General features: G+C 35.0%; 2 protein-coding genes across 3 annotated transcripts in view; one reads left to right on the top strand and one right to left on the bottom strand.

Moving 5' to 3' along the window:
* LOC134235934 (MICOS complex subunit Mic60-like) overlaps positions 1-3,522 on the bottom strand; it is a 47,742-nt gene extending 44,220 nt beyond the window's left edge. For both annotated transcript variants that reach the window (XM_062718108.1, XM_062718109.1), the window contains exons 1-5: positions 3,389-3,522; positions 3,015-3,042; positions 759-905; positions 365-532; positions 2-99 (exon numbers count right to left, since the gene is read on the bottom strand). In XM_062718108.1, coding sequence (XP_062574092.1) covers positions 2-99; positions 365-532; positions 759-905; positions 3,015-3,042; positions 3,389-3,391 — 444 coding nt within the window. In that variant the 5' untranslated portion in view covers positions 3,392-3,522. The remainder of the gene's footprint in view (position 1; positions 100-364; positions 533-758; positions 906-3,014; positions 3,043-3,388) is intronic.
* Positions 3,523-10,800: 7,278 nt separating this feature from the next.
* Positions 10,801-12,624, top strand: LOC134235925 (proteoglycan 4-like). Its single transcript, XM_062718099.1, has one exon. The coding sequence runs from the start codon at positions 10,801-10,803 to the stop codon at positions 12,622-12,624; it is 1,824 nt and encodes a 607-aa protein (XP_062574083.1).
* The last annotated feature ends 3,129 nt before the right edge of the window (positions 12,625-15,753 follow it).

The raw sequence follows: 15,753 nt of genomic DNA, 5'->3' as shown, positions 1-15,753 counted from the left end.
CATATTTTTTTACCGATGTTTTGATGTTTCCCTCCAGGTCTTCCTGTAAATCTGTGTTTCTGATGATTGTGTCTACCTGGTCATCTGTCAAACGCTCACCTGATTAAGACAAAATGTTATTTCACTAAAAAATGTACACACAGAGGATATAACAAAAGTTTAACAGTTAGACTGTAAATAAATAATAAAAGTAAAAATTATATATGCATTATATGGCAATATTACATTGTATAATATATTTTACTGACACAGGTATATTTGAGGGCAGATCACTTATTCCATAAAAGACCCCGGAATTAGAACTCTTCAGCGCGCCGTGAATAGAAAGTCCTTAATCATATTTCTTGGGAGGGGAGTGGCTTACCAAGTGAGGAGAGGAGGTGTCGGAGCTCAGCCCCCGTGATGTAACCCTGTCCCTCCCTGTCGAAAGTCTTGAAGGCCTCCATGTAGTCAGCGAAGGTGCCCTGTTCTAAGGTGTTCATGACGGTCTCAAAGATTGGCAGGAATTCCTCGAATTTGTAAGATTTCTCACCTGAAATCAATAAAACACAGTAAGTTTCCCAAAAATAATAGACAAATAATTATCACTAAGAATTCTTCATCGCTCATTGAATTTTTTCAAAGCATAAACGACTTAAAACATTTGATTTGTGCAGTGCAAATTATTTTATGAAGCATTTTACCAATCTGCGTTAAAAATTATTGCTATGTGTTTCATACGAGTCCAATACAGATGTATTTGATTACTATTAGCTTACCCATTTTGGATGTGCCGCCATTCTTTTTGACGATTTCGAGGGTCGGGTTCAGCCCCACACATCTGATGACGTCACCAATGGCGGCGGCGTCCACCACTCCGTCACGACCGTCCCAGAAGTCAAAAAGATCAAAGACTTCCTTGGCCTCTGTAATGCAGGAATTAAACAAAATTAATATGAACTTTGGGGGAATACCGAGCAGGTTCAGTTTGCGTTGACAGGTTCAGTTTCCTGATAAGGAACTTTTGGGTGACTATTTGCAGGTGCCCGTTTCACGAAATTACATGTACCTTATGACCAAAACTGTCTGTAGATCTTCAATCATAATCACACTAGATATATACCTGTCATGTCAACAGGCAATTTTTATCTTCTTGATCGAACACCCCCCCCCCCCCAACCACATAAAAATACAAGATAGGATTTTCATCTTGGGCTATATACCTATTTGTTACTAAAAATTTAAGATAAACACACGAGCATTCAAAAAATGCAGAACAAACACAGCATTAAACAAAACATTCAATTGAATTACACGGATGGTGCTGCTGTTGTTGTTCTCGGTGAGCATGTTTTACATACTGTATGAAATATCTTACTATTCAATTTTCTATGTATCATTAACAAGGCAGAGTAAAAAGAAAAAAAAACATACTACAACGTTTACTAAACAAAAGATAGGCTATGGAATTCGATCTATTAAGGATTATATAAATAGCTTCTATGAATTTGAAAGGGTCAGGATTTGCATCATGCATTATATATCTAATAGTTAAACATGTGTTCAACTGCATTTAAATGTTCATTTTCTCCCTCCCTAAATATTCAAGCACGAAAAGGGTTCACGTAAGTATTCAGGTACATGTATGACTTCCTATTTACGCTGTACATAATGATAATATTACATTTAGATTTTAAAAATCAGAAAAACAAAATGCACTTCATGAAATGCTGCAAGTCGTAAGATAATGAGCAATTTATAATAATTTTATCAATTATGAAAGATTTTGATTGTATTGGGGGGGGGGGGTATTTACAGTTTTGAGAAAAATACATTTAATGACGTCAGTTTGCTTTTAAAAATGAGCAGCTGGTGTCTGTCTGCCTTAATCTTTTTCGTTCAGTATTGGCATCCATGGCAACAAAAAGTGCTTATGTGCATTAACTTAATGTACATAGATAACTAAATTGAAATGTTTAGCACTTCCTAGAAATTAAAAAAAAACTTAAAAAGAGTTAAAATAGTTCATTTTGGGGAGAAATATGCGTTCGAAAGAATATACAGTCACGTATACGTATACATAATATACTGGTTTATATTTCCTTTGAATAAGATAAGTAATGTCCTACTGTAGACAAAGTCCCGTAAAGAACCATCTTCCCTGGGATTATGTAAGATTCCTCCCCGATAACGTCACACTGAGTTAAGGAAATCTCTCTGATTGACAAAGATCTTGTCACGATACTAAAACACACAAGGCGCGTGCCTGCGCGTGCCTGCGAGCGCGGTGTGGCGATACATTCTCGTTGTGCAATTTTAGTCAGAATCCATAGAGAAAAATTTAATACAAAAGATAAGAAGAAACTGCTGAATTTGAATACGTGCCAAGGAATGTAAGAAAACAGTGCTATCCATCATGTAATCCGTGTCTCTGTTACAAATTTGATTTAGGGAAAAAGAAAATATGTTTCAAGTTGTAAAACTATTTAACGTAGTCGTATGTCTATTTCTTTTAAAACAAAAAGTAATAAATTTTCCGCTATTAAAACGAATTTTAACTAAGTGGAGAAGTTTTACTACATTATTTTTTTTTTCGATTTATCAAATTCATTTCCTTTTTAATTTTAGTGTTTTATGACTTTTATCAAATATATATAAAGTTCGTCTTTCTTTTAACCAACAGCATTTCTTTGCATCGTGTTCTATTCAAACGAATAATGCATGAAAGATTTAAAGTTTTTTGTTTCGATTCTATTTAATTAATTTTATGTCTCAAATATATAGAAAAGCCACAAGTTCTTTGACTATCATCTTACCCACCCCCCTTTTCTAATTCCTGCAAACTATCTGTGAGAATCATTTTGATATCAGAGTTAATCGTTCGTACGCATCCATTAGGAAGAGGAACTTATCAGCTTAAACTCACACGGTACAACACAGGAGGGAGTTTTTCATGTTTCTATAAAATTAATTGACTCATGCTGTTAATTAAAAGAAACATTAGGGGGATAAAATAACACACAACTTTTCCATACCTTCAATTTCTTCTTTGGAAAGTTTAGACTGAAAAGTAACAATGCTACCGAGTGAGCGAAATCATTGCAACAATGCATAAGACTCATTCATTCTAGAATTCGACGAATTTTTGCTGACGAGGAATGCATACTTTTAAAATTGTTTTCTACCAGAATATTCCAACTGCAAGCATTCTTTTTTCTGCAAAAAAGCCGAACGGCTGCAATGTCCTTTACAATTTTTTTTTCTTTAAAGGGGAAAGAAAACTATGCTTCTTTTTACGCTAAAAATATAATTTTAAAAAGTGATTTTGTCAATTTTGAAACACTCTCCTGTATCAAAGGTTCCCATTTTAAAATGTAAGGATTAGTAGATTAACAATGAAGTTTCTTACCATTTTTGTTGATCTTTAGAGCTGAAGTGAACGTTATACAATCTAAAAGCTGGAATTCTGTGGGATGTGTGTCGGCAGGGATATATATACCGGGGGTGATTCAAGTAGATCACTGCGCACAAGACATACACGCAGCGGCGCAGAAGATGAAATTAAAAAAAGTAAATACAAGCATATTGAATTGACTGGGAACATTCAAGTAAAATCTCGAGGCCCGCTCTTTTACGCGTTACATGTATTGGTTCTATTTCTCCACAAAATGTTTATAATGAAATATTTATTCTTGACATTGGTTCCTGTTTATTTTTTGACTTTCACGGTTTGTCCTTGACCTAAGTAAAGTCTCAAACTTATATAGAAGCTTTCAAATAAAAATCCAATATAAAAAACGGGGGCTATATGAAAGTAAGTAACCAATTCAATTGAGGATCGAGAGGAAGACGCCTGAAAGGGCAGAGGAGGCTTATAAATATTTATCCCTGTTTTTTCCCTATCTAAAACTAGATCGATCGTTTAATGTGATTAATTCGATAGAAATCGCAGTGAATGAAGTTAATTTAATGTCATTGCGTTAGTCAGGTAACCTTCCCCGCTTCGGTAGCTACATGTAACTCTCGGTTATCCGTAATCCTCTAAATAGTCAAGCGAGGTAATCCCTAACCGAGGATCTAGAAAGGGGGGGGGGGTGTCAGAGGTCCGGACCTCCCCCCCCCCCCCCCCCCGCCTTTACCTGGATTAATTTTGCAGGTCAAAATGTAATCATGTATATCATTAAAGGAGTCAGCAAGATTCCAGTTCCCATAGACCAGGTGGCCGTAGGGAACTGGAATCTTGCTAACTTCCTCAATGATATTCTTAAAATGTTACACTATTCGAACGACACACACATTTCTGCACGAACATTTACTTTATAATAAATTAAAATTACTATTGAATTACAATCAATAATTGAAAGATTTTCAGTTTGAGTTTTTTTTCACGGCAGTAATAGTCTTCTAGGTTATTTTTTAAGAAAAATAGGCATGCATGCATGCAAACTAGTGCCCTAACATGATCATTTTGTAAAACAAAATTTCGATAGTGTTTAACGTTGATTTTTAAGATTAAAAAATTGTGATTAATTTGAGAATCATTTGCACGTGTTTGATAGAGACAAACAGGCATGTGTCTGATCTTCCTTCTGTAAAAATTTGTCTGCAGATATGTTGCTGTAAAATGCCTGTCTGCATTCAAGAACACCCAAGCATATTCAAATCTATCAGCCTACATTTTTATTATTAGTTCGGAAATACAGGAACACGTTGCCAAATCTCTTCATTTTTTTACTGCATGACAGAAAATCAATATAGTAAGCAAATTTATTCATCGAACAAAGTTATTAAGACACTCAAATTGATACAAGCTAACGGATTAAAAGAATGTCATCTGCAGCTTTAAAGTATTAGTGAAAAAATAGTCTGAAACCGACAGTACTTCTACAGTATTTGCAAAGAGTTGCTGTTTGCTTGCTGTTCAACTTCTCTTCGAGAATTTTTCACTGGTTTGAACATATTTTATTGCACTAAATATATACAATGGGATTGGGCACAAGTTCTAAAAACTTAAATCGCCCTCTCCCTACATGAAATATTATAACAGGATGAATTAGAAGTGTTCAACAGTTTGTACAAAATAGATTACAAGTAAATTAAATAAACTCTCATTGTGGACATATATAGACTGCTACATTATTGTTTATACAAATAATTTTAAAAATGAGTACAATCAGTTAAATCTACCAGAATGCTGAATATAAGAATGTATATGCAACGCCAAATTAACATATATTCAAATATTTGCACCTATCTTCAATTGAATTGTACCTATCTGAATCAATTGTACCTATCTTCAAGTGAATTAGAATTCAATTATACCTATCTTTAATTCATTTGAAGATAGGTACAATTGATTTGATGATGGGTACAAATGCAATGAATTGAAGATAGGTATAATTGATTTTAAGATAGGTACAATTGAATTGAACCTATCTTTCATTACTAAGATATTGGCAATAACAACTACTCCCTTTATCATATGTCATTTCCGATACGTCACAGCTGGCGCGAAAGTTTATCGGAATCTTCATCTGGCTGCAATACAAGATAAACCTACTTGATATACATGTGTGTTTTTATAAGTATATTATGCTTTTTGCACATTTTGAATTAACCTTTATTTCTCCTTTCATCCTTGTTGTCGTCGCTCTGTAGGTTCTGTGCGTTTCCCTCCATACTCAATATTGTCTCCAAGGGAGCGTTCATTCTTTACCAACAACATAAAACGAATTGAACCTAGGTATAATTGAATTGTACCTATCTTCAAATCCTTTGTGGATATGTCTTAATTGAACCTATCTTCAAATCAATTGTACCTATTTTTAAATCAATTATACCTATCTTCAAATGAGTTAGAGATAGGTATAATTCAATTGAACCTATCTTTAATTGAATTGAAGATAGGTGTAATTCCATTAAAGATAGGTATAATTCATTTGTACCTAGGTATAATTATTTAGAGATAGGTATAATTATTTATACCTATCTTCAATTCATTTGTACCTATCTTTAATTCAATTGTACCTATCTTTAATGCAATTCATTTGAAGATAGGTACAATTATTTGAAGATAGGTGCAATTATTTTAAGATAGGTACAAATATTTGAATATATGTTAATTTGGCGTTCCATAAATGTACAATAGAAAATAGATATTCATTTTCAGCAATACTGAGTGATGTATCCCCCCAGAGTAAAGTCTGAATGTCAACAATATGGACTTTATTAAATCTCAAGAACTTATCGAAAAACTCTTTCCTGGCCTCGTTGTAGTTAGGGCACGAGAAAAAAATAATGATGTGTATTTTCTACCTTCCGCAGGAACATTAGTGGACTAGATATTATATTACATCTATAAAGACAAGAAAACATTGATGTAACCATCAATTGTAGCCCGGGAAATATATAAAGTAAACAATGGAAATGAGACTTAATCATCAAACCCCTTCGATATGAGTGAAAAGGTATGCGTCTAATTGATGGAGACGGCATTCGCGAATATTTTGAAAACTTATAGTCGGACAAATATCAAACAAAAACGATACCATTTTAATCTTCAATTCCTCGAGTAAATGTTGGCTGCATAAAATATAAATTGAAGTTAGACACATGCATCACCTATATTCAAAAATGTATTTAATTTTCAATTTTATAATATATAACATTTTCTGTGCAGAGTACGTTTTTATGCGATGTAATATTCGATGTTCTAAAAAAAAAGGGACCTGTCGTTTTTTCGATAGTAAATGATAAGCAACTTTATATATTTAATATGAAAACGTATATATTTTTAAAGATTCACTTTATTGAAGTAAATATATTATGTATCTCGTAATTTATAAAGGGAAAGAACTTTCTGATTAACAATCTTTTCAATGTTTAGAAAACCTTTAATTCTGAATAACTACTCCCACCCCAATCCCCACACACAAACACTTAAACTTATATGTATAGAGCAGCCCGGTCCTCCGGGCTGCAATCAGCGTTTAGCACGCAATTGTGCCGAAGCCGTGTATGCAGTATATATTGTTGCGTCTTTTACCAAAATTAAAATATGGCGGATAATAAATAAATAATAATAATATATATATTTTAATAATAATAATAATAAAATAATTTTTCACTAATGTCCCTTTTTTCAGACCAGCGAGCTACAGATCTGCAGCTACCACTGGTGGGCTGTAAATTTAGACCTAACTCCGACGACACTTTCGGCCTTGAGCTTTTGTCTCGAGCCAGCGCCTACTGCGCCATGGGATCTCGGTAAATTTATACTGTCTCATCGAAAGGACAGTTAGGTCTTCACGTTCCGCAAAGGGATGAAATCAAGGAGTGTAACGATGTAAAGTTTGGATAATTACCGTAACTTTCAAAATTTCAAAATGGATAATTAATCTTTTGAACGACTGGGAACTTTCAACCGAGTTAAATACATGTATTTTAATTTAGTTAGAGGCTAAGAAATAGCTTAAAATGTTCATTTTTCTGTAGTTACGAACTTGTGAAATAAGATCAGGTTTTTTTCTCATGACCTGATTTCTGCCTCCTGCAGTGATATATGACGGGGCGTGGAAAGTATTATCACATATGTGATATGGAATATATCACCGCAGAAAGATCAAAGAAAATCACCGCAGATATGCGACAAAGTAAAATTACATGTAATTTGAAACATTTTATTTATCTAAATTCTTAAATATTTGTGATAATTGGTCTTTGAAAAAAGCTACAAAAAGTACAAGAATTGCTGGAAAATGCACCATTTTAGAACGATTTAAAACAATTTTTTTCTGGGGGAGCCCCCCCCCCCACTCCATTTTTTTAAACAAGGTCTAAAGTCTTGTGTTAAAATTGAATCAAATTGAAACATTTTATTTTTCTGCATTCTTAAAAATTTGTGATGATTGGTCTTTAAAGCGGCACAGTGAGTCAAAATCATATCTTAATTTTAAGATATCTGTAGCATACAGAGAAAGACTTATGAAAATTATGAGTACACAGCGAAGATTTGACAATTAAACTGCAAGAATTGACTGCACAATATAAGTGCCGGAAAAACAAAGGTTGTATCTACCGTTTCGTTGTTTCGTATATGTCAAGGTCACGCAACTCTTATTTTTAGCTCAAACTTGTTAACAACATTCAACTGGAGCATGCAAAGGTGAGAAATATGTTAACAACTTTTTTAAAAGATTAAATCAAATTTTTTGGTCTTCTTACATTCATTCGTGGATACCTGAGACCATGGTAACTATGGAAACTTATTCAACACTTTTCTGCGCACGCGTACAATAGGGAGGAAGAAGTACCAGGGTATTTTGCAATATTTTCGTTCTGGGGCAGACAGAAATTATTTTTACTTTTATTTTTCCTTTTTAGGTTCTGAAACCTGTAATTTTCTGAAACTGAATACTTTTGGGAATTGAACAAAATTTACAGAGGTCATGCGAAAATTCTACATTTGTCAATTTTCCCCTTTGTGCGTCACTGTGCCGCTTTAAAAAAGCTACAAAAGAATGCTGGAAAATGCACCATTTAAAACAAAATTTTCTCGGGGGAGGCACCCCGAACCCCCACCTATGGGAGGGGGACACCCCCTCCCATGCCCCCCCCCCTTCGGCCCTTTGGGCCTCAAAACGCCCCCACATGAACTTCTGGATCCGCCACTGGAGTAAACATGTTTAAGTAGCAATACTTCAATGACAAACTCTTGGAAAATTTTATCTATTATTAAGGAACGTCTCGCCTGTCCTTAAATATGGTGATGAGTTGAAAAGGTCAGTGCCATTTACATCATGGCGCAAAAGTTTAAAACATGGCGTCGGCCGTGAACTGAAATAAGGACAAATAAACACAAAACATAATTAATGACCAAAGTCGTACAAATAAAGGGAATGGCCGTCATGGCTTCAGAATTCAGTCCAATAAAATGCACATCTATGTACAAAAAGAAATATTTGTCAGATGTATTTAGCAAGTAAGTTGGTCCATTACACACAAATACTAATCATGGAGCCATGTTGACCAATCAGATACGTGTGACGGTCATTTGTCCAGTATACTCTGTATTGTCGGTGGTCTCTAGCTTGCGTTAAATTGTGACGTCACTACCCACCAAGTCGTAAATGTCGTCTGTCATGTCCGCATGAGTCCTTCGGTCATATATTGGCAGACGATGGACGACTTTCCGTAGATTTGGGATTTAATGTTTACAGGATAAATGTTTTTTTTTCACTGAAGGATAAACTATGATCCAAGCATGGTAAGTCATCGAATTTGTTTTACATTTCAAATGTACATATTTTTAAATTCTGTTAAAAATATTTTCATGCAATGATGTTTTTTTTTTTAAATATAAAAGATAAAATTAATAGAGTAACTTTAATCAATAAGGACAAATTTCTTTATCCGTTTAATTCTAAATCAGTAACTTAACATAAATTAGATTCTTACATTAGAAATCTAAAAAAAAAAAAAAAAAAAAAAAAAAAAAAAAATGGATATGAAATGTTTTGAAACATCCTAAGGTCATTTAAACTTTTTTTACAAAAAGGGGGGGGGGGGAGATCATGATTTTCTTCTCTTCTTTAAGATTGAATTAAGTTCTTTGGATGATTTTTATTTTACAGGAAATGTCCAGAATTCTTTATATATTATGTCCTTCAAATTTCAGTTTCAGCAGAAAGATAGCGCTCCGTGCAGTTATGGCGTCCCTGGCATTTCTTAAGATGACAATAAATGGTAATAATATATTAATATCAAATATGGTGAAATAAGTTCTTATTTGATATGCACAACAGATTTATTTAAAACTGCTTAAGAACATGCGAAACGTATTATTTGAATTTATTTTTTTTTTAATTTTCTGAACAATTTCGGAGTTCAATAATCGGATTTGCCTGGTTCAGTAATACTGCACACATCCTCTGAATCAAATATTCAGTAAATACAAATACCAGCATAAGCATATTTCTCATATATTCATAAAAAAAACCACAAGGACCTCTGTCATTTGGGGTCTGTTCAAAACTCCTGTTTTTGATTTTTGTCTTTTTTGTTGTCTAAGAACATTCTAATAGTACTTTAAATATAATGAAATGTTATCAGTGGGCTACATGTACATCATACTTGGTAGCAACATGTATCCAAATTTTAGTCATCCAGTTTATTGAATATATGTATGCATGTAGAATGTTTTATCCCCTAAGATTTGTTTATAAAATGTATATATCGCACCAGTCTAAATCTGGGTTGAGTTTTCTGTTTACATTATTCTATTATCTAAAATTCTAAACATTGACGTAATGCTCAGGGAAAATGTTGATATGTTCCATATCTTCAATTCGCAAAAATGTTTTTGGATAATAAAATCCCTACATCATGATGAAAATGAACGCGTTAGAAAATGGACACTTACGATGTACAGTATAATGGATTTTTTTTAATGTCATAAAATGAAATTTTATAGAAGCTGAATTGAATGAATGAAGTATATATACAACGGGAAATTTTACTCTTCAAGAAACTTTGTTTTGAATTTGTCATTTATAATAATCTCCATTTTTCCGTATTTTAGGTGTGTCGGGACAATTTGCACCTTTTCCCGGAGGATTTCAAGACCCCTGGGGGCCTCAATCATTTCGTCGACAGTTTCCCTCTCAGGTCCCTAACAGAATGCAGCCCCTCACAGCTCGGCGGTTTTCCAGTAGGAACCCGCCCTCCAGGCAGCCTGACAGCTGGGGACAGCCATGGCGTCGACCGGCCCCGCCATTTTTAGACCAAAACACACAACCTTTCTTTGACAGAAACGCCCCGCAGATGGCGCGTCGAAACAGCGTCAGCGTTATGAACCCCGCGCCAAATCAAGCTTCCGGAATTGAAACGATAACATCGCTTCTATTGAATAGCACCTCCCAGACCGGAGGTGGACTTTCACCAGTAGATATTTTGAGTCAAGTTCAGAATTTGAATTCCCCCGGGGGTTCTTCGAATAGCCTTTCAAACATATTGAATTTTGGTAAAAGTTTACTTGAGGGAGCATTCAGTACTAGAAAATCTGACAAGAAAGAGTCCCCAGCTGTGCCCCCTGACGTCACAACAAAGGAAATAAAAACCCCAACAGAAGCAATCAATGAAAATGTTCAAATTCCAAAAGATATAGAAACTACAAATGTAAAAGAACAAAAGGATATTGGAATTGTCAAAGACAAAGTACCGACCAATGTTGCTGTACCGAAAGAAGTAAGTGGACCAATAAGCCCACACGAAGTAAAGCAAGTTAACGAAGCCATTATTCCAATAGATAATCGACCACCAACGGAATTTATAGAACCGGTAAATCCGGTCAACGTACACATTGAAAATCTCCCCACGAACCCTATCAACATCCGACCTATCGACGGGTCAGAATTAGTCGGAGTGGAAGTTCTTCCATCAGGCGAAATAAGTCCTGGACGTCGAATCAACGATAGACAGAACACTCACCCAGAGGACGGAATTCACAGAATCAACCCCATAACCGGACTTCCGGAATTCATCAATGCCGGACCTATTACAGGCGTCTCTCCCGGAGGCGGGCTGGACCACGGTCATCTTCATAGAGACGGAACCTTTCACCAATTTCCAGTGACCGTTCATGGAAACGACACAAACGACATTTTATCTGTCCTTGACCCCGTGACAGGAGAGACGGCCATTTTCCCCGCCATCGACTTCAACCCTGACGGAAGCCAGAAAGATATGAACCCGGCTGAGAACCGCGCCGCTTGGTTGATGGAGCGGAAGCGAGTGAGAAGGTTGAGGAAACAGAATCGGAGACTCCGGGAACTGTTAAGACAACACATGAATGAGGTTCATCCAAGTGAACTTACGCCCATAGACGAAAACGGACTAAAACCTGGTGACGTCATACCTGTTTTACCGGTTGCACCGCCTGGTGACGTCATACCCGTCTTGCCGGTTGTACCTGATTATATACCATCTGCCACACCCTCTCCAAACTTAGTATTCCCGAACGGTCCCGGGATTAATTCTGGAAAACCTGTACCTGAACCCGAGCCTGAACCTATATTACCTGGTAACCCCGTGGGTCCTCGAGGACCACAACCTGGTGACGCCATTCCTGTCAGTGACGTCATACCGGAACCCGGGGATCCGGGATATATTCCGTCTGCAACTCCCTCCCCAGTCATAAAGGTACTGGGTAAGAAAAAAATACCGATCGTTACGGGCGGAAGGAAGCCTTTACAACCAGGCGACTTCTTTCCCGTGGATGACATCATACCAACAGTTCCAGGATACATTCCGTCTGCCACGCCATCCCCCGTGCTTGTTGTTCCTAAAGAAAAACCCTACCCCAAAATCATCAATCCGCCTGTAGATCCCAAGGACGTAGTTCCGGTACAACCAGTAGTTCCGATTCAACCAGTAGTTCCGGTACAACCTAAAGTTCCGGATACGTTTATTTTGCCCGCTACTCCCGCGCCGGTTATCAAGGTCCCACCGACCACAAAACGCCCCCAGCCACCCCCTCCCCCACCCCCGCCACGCCGACCCCCACCACCCCCACCGAAAAAGAACAATAACTTATTAAAGAACCTGGGTATTGGGTTTGCTTTAGGCAGTCTATTCTTTGGGAGGTAAAATTTGGTTTGCTTGTTTAAGTTTACAGTTCGTAATTTGACTAATTTAGAGAACGCCCGAAGAAATAATCTGAATTAATATTGAAAGAATATTTTTTCTCCCAAAAATGATATGTTAAAAATATATTATTGTAGGTTTATTTCCGTATGCTTTCACATTTTTGATTGTATTTTTATTTCTAAATGCTAAACTCTGTTGTCAATTTTTAGCTCTACTGGTCAGAGACCAGATGCGATAGTAATGTCCGGCGACCCCCCGTCCGTCTGTCTGTCTGTCCGTCTGTCTGTACACAATTTTTCAAAATGCTACTCCTCTCACAGTTTATTTTGGTCTAATTTCAATATAACTTGGCACATAAGTAGACTAATTTGACTTTCAATGCTACTCCTCCTACAGTTTTGAAGTATAACTTGGCACACAAGTAGACTACACTAAGATACATAATTCTGTGTATCGGTGTTTGATTTCGATGAACGGTGTTGCCGTGGTTACTAAAAATAGAAATTTCTGTGAAATTCTTTCAAAATGCTACTCCTCCTACAGTTTTGGTCTGATTTCAGTATAACTTGACACAAGTTAATATTTTTGAAAGAATATTTTTTCTCCCAAAAATGACAATGTTAAAAATATATTATTGTAGGTTTATTTCCGTATGCTTACGCATTTTTGATTGTATTTTTATTTCTAAATGCTAAACTCTGTTGTCAATTTTTAATTGATTATTTTAATAAGCATTCTCATTTTAAAAAGCGTCGAAAATAGATTGAGATACTTTAAAGAAAAAAATGAGAGATAATATAAAAACTCTTTATGTTCTTTTTCAAATAATAATAACGTAAAGAAAATCTCATTTCAGACATGAAAAAAAAATCATAATTAGTCATTCTTACCCATGAAATTTTATTTCATTGCAAGAAAGTTTATCGAACGGGAGTTAAAAGTGTGAGATCGGAAGTAAACGTGTTCATTCTAATTCATTTATCATCAAATGTTCACCTATATTTAAATTTTTCCCATGAAAATTTCATTTAATGTTAATATTAATGTGTTATCATTCTGAATGTATGTACACATAATTCATTCATTTGTTACACATAATTCATTCATTTGTTTTCACTGTATATAGTTTTGAACATGTTAGTATATATTTTTACTTCTACGAAATCCATGTTATGCTGGCAAAAATATGTGATATATTTGTGCTATAAATAAATTTCCTTTGTATACGTAAATGTACGTCTATATGTATGCTGTGTCCATTCAAGCAATAAATGATATGACACATTGACTAGAAAGTTCTGTCGTTTTATTACCAAAGAAACGATTTCCGCGGTTTACCGAGTATTACAGACATCGTTTCACAAATAGTTTGATGTAATACGGAGATAAAAACAGTTTTCTAGCTTAAAGTACACCCAAACGGCACAAACCTGGAGCAGAGCAAGAAAACCCCCCATAAAAATATCAGTGGTGAAATCAGGTGCCATGGAGAAATGAACACCCCTTGTCGAAAAATAAATACCGGTAATGCTAAAAATTAACAAAATGTTGCCACATGTAATTGAAAGTAGAGCTATCATGAACACCTGAAAACAGGTGGGATCAAGTGTCACTCCCTGTCAGCCGTTCACAGTCACCGCCTCGTACTCTTCATGATACTGTAAAAGGTGTAATCTGGAGAAAATATCGGAGGAAAGGAAGCATTCGACTTTACAATTAATTAGATTTTAATTGTAAATAAACAAGAGTTTTTAAAATTTTCAGAGAGTTGACTTAATTCAGACGTGATTGTAAATGCGCTTGAAACATCAACTTATATTGTTAGTACCCTGTCTTACTTTAGAAGTTGATCCTATGCAGATGCAGAGCATGTGCTTTTGGGGCGAGGAATGAATTAAGAGGGCAGACTGGGTTAGGTGAGAATACCCAGTTGCGTATTGTATCACCTGGAAGATAAAAACACCTTATTACATTTTTACCAGTGAAATACTGTAATTTATTCATTGAATAAAAATGATATCCTGTCACAGTGTGAAAGGATATCAAAATGATATCCTTTCACAGTGTGACAAATATCAAAAGTGCGGGAAAACTCTCGATTTTCCTTCCCATATCGGAGAGTGTTGTAAAAAAAATCTTCCATGACCTGATATAAGATAGAAATTAAGAAAGAAATAAAACATTCTGACAGAGAATAAAACTGTAAAATTACCCAAATTATCTTTTAAAAAATCCATGTTTACAGTGTTTTCACCTCACATAGCTATGACGTCTCAACCGCTCAACTATGATGTCATGTAGCCTATGACTGTATTACAAAAAGACAGAAGCAAAGGAAAAATCAAAGAAACTTTTTAGAAATGTAATAAACAGAAAATTCAATGTTTTTTAGTTGAATATGGAATTTATTTCACTCGTGAGACAGGATTTTTTGATACTTTCACTCGTGCATAGCACTCGTGAAAATAAAAAAAAATTCCTGTCCCACTTGTGAAATAAATTCCATATTCAACTACAAAACATTGAATATCCTATATATATATATATATATATATATATATATATATATATATATATATATATATATATATATATATATATATATATATATATATATATAAAATATCAAAAAAGATAATGATATATTGCTATATATATATATGACCTCAGAGAGAGAGAGAGAGAGAGAGAGAGAGAGAGAGAGAGAGAGAGAGAGAGAGAGAGAGAGAGAGAGGGGTAAGGTAAGGCTAGTTTCTATATAAATCATATTTTATATAAAGGAGTTGGGTGAACTTAACGTGCAAAAAACCCACAAGCTTCAGATAAATAAAATCATATTCAAATTGTGATTTTATAGTGTTTAGAGTAAAGTTCTCATCATTTTTGTAAAATCATGATAAACAAAAAGTTTTTAGGAAAATTTTTCGTTAAAATTTATTCTTTTCTAAAGAAAAAAAAATGTGGTATCCATTGGGTTCGAACCCTGGCAATAAAAATCCTGAGTTACATTCTCTAATGAAACTACCACGCTAACCACTACGCTACACAAGTCCTGATGAAGTGTGGCATTTAAATCATGGTTGTTATATGACCATTGACTTAAGGGACTTCAAGTATTTCTCGAAAAGA

This window comes from Saccostrea cucullata, unplaced genomic scaffold (genome assembly GCF_032062105.1).
Source record: "Saccostrea cucullata isolate Sc308-1 unplaced genomic scaffold, CSIRO_AGI_Scuc_v1 ctg1034, whole genome shotgun sequence".
NCBI classification, from domain to species: domain Eukaryota; kingdom Metazoa; phylum Mollusca; class Bivalvia; order Ostreida; family Ostreidae; genus Saccostrea; species Saccostrea cuccullata.
The sequence above is the reverse complement of the archived record's forward strand: the minus strand, read 5'-3'. Positions and strand labels throughout refer to the sequence as shown.

Coding starts and splice junctions, on each gene's coding strand:
- LOC134235925 (XM_062718099.1), top strand. CDS start 10,801: ATGGCGCGTCGAAACAGCGTCAGCGTTATGAACCCCGCGCCAAATCAA.